The 6,342-nt window shown below is 40.2% G+C and overlaps 1 protein-coding gene across 1 annotated transcript in view; it reads left to right on the forward strand.

Moving 5' to 3' along the window:
- The window catches only part of LOC113232166, a 194,754-nt gene that overhangs the window by 146,266 nt on the left and 42,146 nt on the right, over window positions 1-6,342 (forward strand). Inside the window, exons 8-13 of the mRNA XM_026466804.1 lie at window positions 271-444; window positions 1,383-1,550; window positions 2,091-2,206; window positions 3,156-3,360; window positions 3,704-3,838; window positions 4,646-4,756. Of these exons, the coding sequence (XP_026322589.1) occupies window positions 271-444; window positions 1,383-1,550; window positions 2,091-2,206; window positions 3,156-3,360; window positions 3,704-3,838; window positions 4,646-4,756 (909 nt within the window). The remainder of the gene's footprint in view (window positions 1-270; window positions 445-1,382; window positions 1,551-2,090; window positions 2,207-3,155; window positions 3,361-3,703; window positions 3,839-4,645; window positions 4,757-6,342) is intronic.

The following is a 6,342-nucleotide window of genomic DNA, read 5'->3' on the forward strand; positions in this document are numbered from 1 at the left end:
TGTGGCGTGTCGCTTCCAGCACAAATGCAGAAGGCCGTCATGCTCGATACGGCACGATTGTACGCTCGCGATGACATAAAAATGTGACGTCACGGTGCTCGCCATACTCGCTATTGTGATAAAATTTTATCACAATAGCGATATACGGTTTATCACTCGAATTTGTCAACTAAATGTGGATATAATAGCTTTATCGAGGCGGCATACTAGATACTAAATACCCTACTACGCGGTCTTATATCGCGATTAGCAGTCCCCTTGACTTACTAGTCCATGCTAGTGGTAATGCTAATCCCCTTCTTTTCCAGCCACATGTTCACGCAGCCGCCGAACGCGCGGTACCCAGACGCGGTGGCACTAACGTACGACGAGACGAACCATAAACTGACTTGCGTCTACAACGACCACAGCTTGTACGTTTGGGATGTTAGAGATATAAAACGGGTACGTATAACTTCTTCTGTATAGCTGTATGAACTTGTTGAACAATTTATCGGTACGGTGGTTTGATGTAAATTTTATTTAGTTATATAGATATGAAATAGGTTTAAAATTGTTACATTGTCAATCACAGTACGTTTATGTTAAAAATAATAGTAATTTTTAATGGAAAATAGTGATAAATATAATGTTAACATGAAGAATAAAAAAATTTGCTGTTCTTCATAAAGAAAAAAAAATCGCACAGCTATTACAATAGTGTTGTAACTTAAAACATGTGTATTCAAGATTATACCATTTCTGTTCTGTCTGTCAATTAAATCTTTTTTAGAATATGAAACAAATAATTAAAAGATGGCGCAGTGGGCCACTGTTGATGGTTTTGTTCTAACATTACATCATTTTTAATCATGATCGGAATTTGACACTCACTTGTCATATTCCGATCTGTGTGTAGTCTTTAATAAACTTTGGCCTGTACATAAATTTTAATACATTTTTTCACCGAAAGTGAGTAATTTGTTTTTCATCCATTCTGAAAAAATACACTTTTTGAGTTAATACACTATTGCAATAACAGCGTGGTATGTATGTAAGTATTATCTGAAAGAGACAAGTGTATCTCTTTCATATTGATTCTATGATATTTTAAATTTGTATTGAATTGATATTCAATTATTTTTGTGGAATTACTCCACTAGTTTGTTATAATTTTTAATACAAAGATCGAGCAGTCAGAAAAAATTCCTCCGATCCGGCCGGGTTCGAACCGTTGTCCACTGAAGATTCGCCGGTCATTTTGTCGTATGACTTCGCGCCGTGTGAAAGAGATGCATTACTACAATTCAATCGAAAGTGCAGTACAGGGGGGGGGGGGGTTGGGTTGCCTTTGAAATAAGTCGTCTTCGAGATTGGGAAGTAGCAAGCATGGCGGTCCGCAGGTGGGCAAGGCGCACTCGGCGCTGTACCACTCGGCCTGCATCTGGGGCGTGGACATGGTGGCCAGCGACGGGCCCGCGCCCGCCGGCACGTTGCTCACCTGCTCCAGCGACGACACCGTGCGCCTGTGGCACCTCAAGCCGCCCGGGGGCCCCAACATCTACAGCAACGTGAGTCCACCGCCACCCGCTGGCATTCCCTGTCTAAATAACTCCACTAGTTGTTATCATTATTAAAATTAGAAATGAAACTCATATAATAAATCGCGTGTGTTCATTTTTCAACCAACCAACGTTTCGAGCCCTTTACAGGTCGCTTGGTCACAGCTGACTGAAGTCGAATTGAAAATGTCTTCTTCCAATGTTATCTTCCATTGCCTCTATATATCTTTTACGTCAATCTTGTTTCAAACCGTAATGGCAGAAAACACACAACACTTTTTAAGTTTTTACTCGAAATATTACATAGATGACTTTATAGCCAATGCTCAGTAGATAAAAAAAAAATACATCAATAACTTTCCGTTGAAAACACACCAAGTCACTTGATGTTTTGGTTAGGGCCGTATGACATCACTTCTTGAACTCAGTCGAAGAGGGCACTTCGTTCACTTGCTTATATCGGCTTCGTGACGTCATACATCTTTCAAATTTTATTACGAAACAAATCGATTATCGTAGTAGAAATGTAAATTTATTGATATTTTCCAGGAATTGACCAAAGTGCTATACATAGATCCGGAGCTGAAGTTTCTCAAGGACGTGGACTTAACAGCAACCAGCGATAAAGACAAATCGAAGAGTTACGACGATAAGACTGGAGTTCGGTGAGTATTCGCTCGTTCGTTTTGGTTCCGTCTGGTTGCTTATAGCTTGTTATGTGCCAGACAACTACACCAAGTATCCGGTGTAAACCGTTGGCCCACCGAGATCGTCCATACCAAAATGAAAGTGCCTTAGGCTGCGATTCTACCAGAGATGTGCGAGGTAGTTAGGCGGTGCGAGGATGCGTAGAGAAGAAACGGTATGTAACTGGACGATGGGAGGACGAGTAGCGGACTCTTTTCATCTGTCGACACACGCTATGAAATCGTGACAACGATAGATCATAGTTTCTAATTTAAAAAGAAATAAATTCTGGACTGTTAAACTTTACCCTCTTGGCATATCGCTGGAAGTTCCATACTTATTATTGCAAGTTACGCCGTTTTGATTTTATATACAAATTTTAATCTGTGTGCTGCCATCTAGCGGTCATTGGCTGAACGACGACGACCTCGAGGTGAAGTGACCGCATTGCAGCGATATAAAATGGTTTACTTTTGTGTCTTATGACGAAAAATCTACTACGATAAATAGAAAATGGAAAATTTATTAAATTTAAATCAAGTAAGACTTAACGATGATACGAAACCTTCGATAATATTACACATGCGAGGCTCATTTTTGCACGCCATAGTAGCAAAATAAGGCAATTTTTTCACGATTTTCGAGGTTATAGTGGCAAATGGCAGCGCGAGCTCAAGTATGCGGAACTCCGCGTACTGTTGGCACACGTGCCACACCCACAAAGCACTTCCACTGTATTTATTGTTCTGTGATCAATACTTACTTCGAATATGATATGTTAAAAAACAGCATTTTATTGAAAGTTCCGTCCATGTGATTTGGTGATAACTGGAAACCATATTTCGTAGTCCATCATCAAGTACGGCTACTTGGCCTAACCAAAGGTGGCGCCAGTGAAGTGACCTTTTCAATTATACTTATTTCCAGATGCGTGCGAGTTTCTCCCGACGGAGCGCACATCGCGTCGGGCGACCGAGCCGGCAACATCTGGATCCACGACGCCAAGGGAAACCTCCTCAGGACCTTGGAGGCTCACGACGCTGAGGTCCTATGTCTAGAGTATTCCGCTAAGCCCCGACTGCTGGCTTCCGCCTCAAGGGATAGACTTATACACGTATTCTTGGTTGACCGGGTGAGTAGCGCTATCTATTGATTACAACGAGCACTGATTTAAGCTCCATTCACTGATATTTAAAAAAGCGCCATCTTTATTTCCTCGTCGCTCACCTGATGGCTGAGGTTTAAGTATTAATGAACCAGCTTTAAAATATGTTAATACCCTTTTACCATTTTGCCTTTGTGATTGTATAATTAGCAATAAAATAAGTTTATTATTCGCTAGAGTCTGTCCATATTGTAGAAACGAATATTATTGGTCTACCAATATGTTCTCCTTTATTACGAACGGACGTAAAATGGTTTGTATTTTATCAGTTTATAAAAATGATATCTGATTCCCGACCTTTTGATTCCAGGGCTATCAAATCCTGCAGACCTTGGACGAGCACTCCTCATCAATTACAGCTGTCAGATTCCTCAGCTCGAGTGGTGGTCTTCAGATGGTGTCTTGCGGTGCTGATAAAACCATACTCTTTAGGCAGTTACGCACGGTAAGTAGTTTAAGGAATGGTTAGAAGTATCCTGTTCCCAGTAGTGGAACCTAAACTAGGCTACTCCGACTTTTTTCTTTTTATGATACCAAATGTTGTGCGCCTGGTGGCAAGCGACACGTCTGTTCATAACAATTGCAGTGCCCCTCAGACGTTTGAATTGCAAAAATCTGAGGGGTACTGCAACGGCGATGGACAGGCGTGTCGCTTACCATCAGACGCACGACTTGTTCGTCTCGTCTATAGGTATTATAAAAAAAACACAATTCTACTTGCGACGTTTTTGCCGCATCGACGATCTAAAGCACAGGTTCCCAAACTTACCACCCACATAGGCAAGATTAAAAAAAGTTTAACTCCCACCGCCAGAAAAAAAAATTAAAAACGTATTTTTTATATTAACTTCACACAAAAAATAACAGTGAATAATCTCAGTACAGAGAGATCCTCTAGTTTGCCGCCCTTAGAGCCGGAATATTTTCTTCAATAAATTTGAAGAAGATGATGGGACCACTACTGAGGTACCCTCTTTCCAACGAAAAAAAGAATAATCAAAATAGGTTCACATTACCGCGTAACCTCCTCTTTTTTAAGAAATCTGTTAAATAAATTATATATTATGTAGTTTATAGAGATGATTCAGGTTTTTTCCAAAATGGTAGCCCCCATATGACTCTCCAGGTAGGAAAAACTTTTGGGAAACTATGATCTAAAGCTTCTGTATCATAAGCAAACGTTCTTCCAATTATGTTACGCCTGTTTGTGAATTAAAAATACGACAAGTAATTGAGAATATGTAATTAACAGACGCACGACGGCAGCTATCAATTCGCACGTGGACAAAACGTGTCCGGTCGAACAACTTTGTACGACATGGAGGTCGATGCTGGAGGACGACATATACTCACCGCTTGCCAGGTAACAAAGCTGTCCCCTATTTAGTATTTAAGATAATTTATAAAAATGTATACAGGGTTATTTATAAAATGCTAATAACCTCGCAAGACTATGTTATTAACACCATAAACAGCAAATGTATTATACTGCCGGACTGCCACGCAGAGGTCCCAGGTTCGATTCCCGGGCCGGGAGAAATATTTGTATGGCTTACATATATTTCTCTCGTGAGTTTGGATGTAATTTGTGGTTGTCTATGAGTGTGTCCATAGCACTCGCGACACAGGGATTCCCTAGTGCGGTGCTATGTTGGGTGTGTGCGTTATTATTATTATTGAGATTTTTTGTGAAATAACTTCACTAGTTTTGTTATGATTATATTATTAATACAAAGATCCCACGACTATGCAGCACCGTAGCATTACTCTTACCAACTGAGCCACAGGTCAAGTGTGTTTTTGTTATAGATCTTTGTACTGGTTTTTCAGCATTCGTCGTCTCTAGTGACATCTAGTGAGAGATTTTTGAAACGTTACAGCAGCTTTACAGGTGCTTCAAATGACTTAGATGTCGCTTGTTGATCAAATACCATAAACAACAACTTTTGTTCCATGATTATACATATGTGTATTGCAAGGGCTCTGCACATGAGCTCTGCGCAGGCGACTGAGCTAATTGGCCGAGGTAATTGCGATAAAATATAGTATACAGGTACTCACAGCAAACGAGGTGATATTATAATACTTTGTCTAGTAGTCTATAGTAGAGATGCCACGAATAGTGATTTGGCTGAATACCGAATATTCGGCCACGTTCTCGGCCGAAGCGCCGAATATTCGGCTGCCGAATGTTCGGCGTAAGATCTGTCCATTTCACGCGCGACCTGTTACGACCTGTTTCATTGTGCTGCATGCGGAGTAACGTGGCTGGGGTGTTTTTGTTGAAAAATGATAACAAACGATATAATCAATACATGACAGTTTCTGATGACAGATAATATGCAAAATGATGAGGATCTGAAAAACAGTTCTATTGCACGTGAGATTGTTTTTTATTTGAAACCTGTTCGCCTAGGTCGGAAGGCAGATCCTTACAAGTGGTGGTCAGCAAACGCAAAGCAGTATCTAAGTCTGTCGAAAATTTGCTCAGATTTATCTGTCGTCTCCTGGCAGTAGTGTTTATAGTGAGAGGCTATTTCCAGAAGCAGGAATTGTTTATGAGAAAAAGGGCAATCGCTTGTTACCAATCAATGCTGAAAAAATTGTTTTCATAGATCACAATCTGCCACTGATTGATTTTAAATATTAAAGCAATAATTTGTCAATAAATACATGATACATTTTGAATAATATGTGCTTCTTTTCATTACTTGATATTCGGTATTCGGCTGAATAGTCGTAGTATTTGACCGAATACCGAATATTAAAAAAACTTGCCGAATAGGCCGGATACCGAATAGTAGCCGAATATTCGTGGCATCTCTAGTCTATAGCGTATGTAAACTACTTCTAGACTACTACTTCTACGATCAGCGTCATCTAGATAGATATAAGACGGGATTTTGACCTATTTTATAGTTACGACCTGTAGTATGGAGATTAGCAGTT

The sequence above is a fragment of the Hyposmocoma kahamanoa genome, unplaced genomic scaffold (assembly GCF_003589595.1).
Source record: "Hyposmocoma kahamanoa isolate Upper Pololo Valley unplaced genomic scaffold, ASM358959v1 67, whole genome shotgun sequence".
Lineage (NCBI taxonomy): Eukaryota > Metazoa > Arthropoda > Insecta > Lepidoptera > Cosmopterigidae > Hyposmocoma > Hyposmocoma kahamanoa.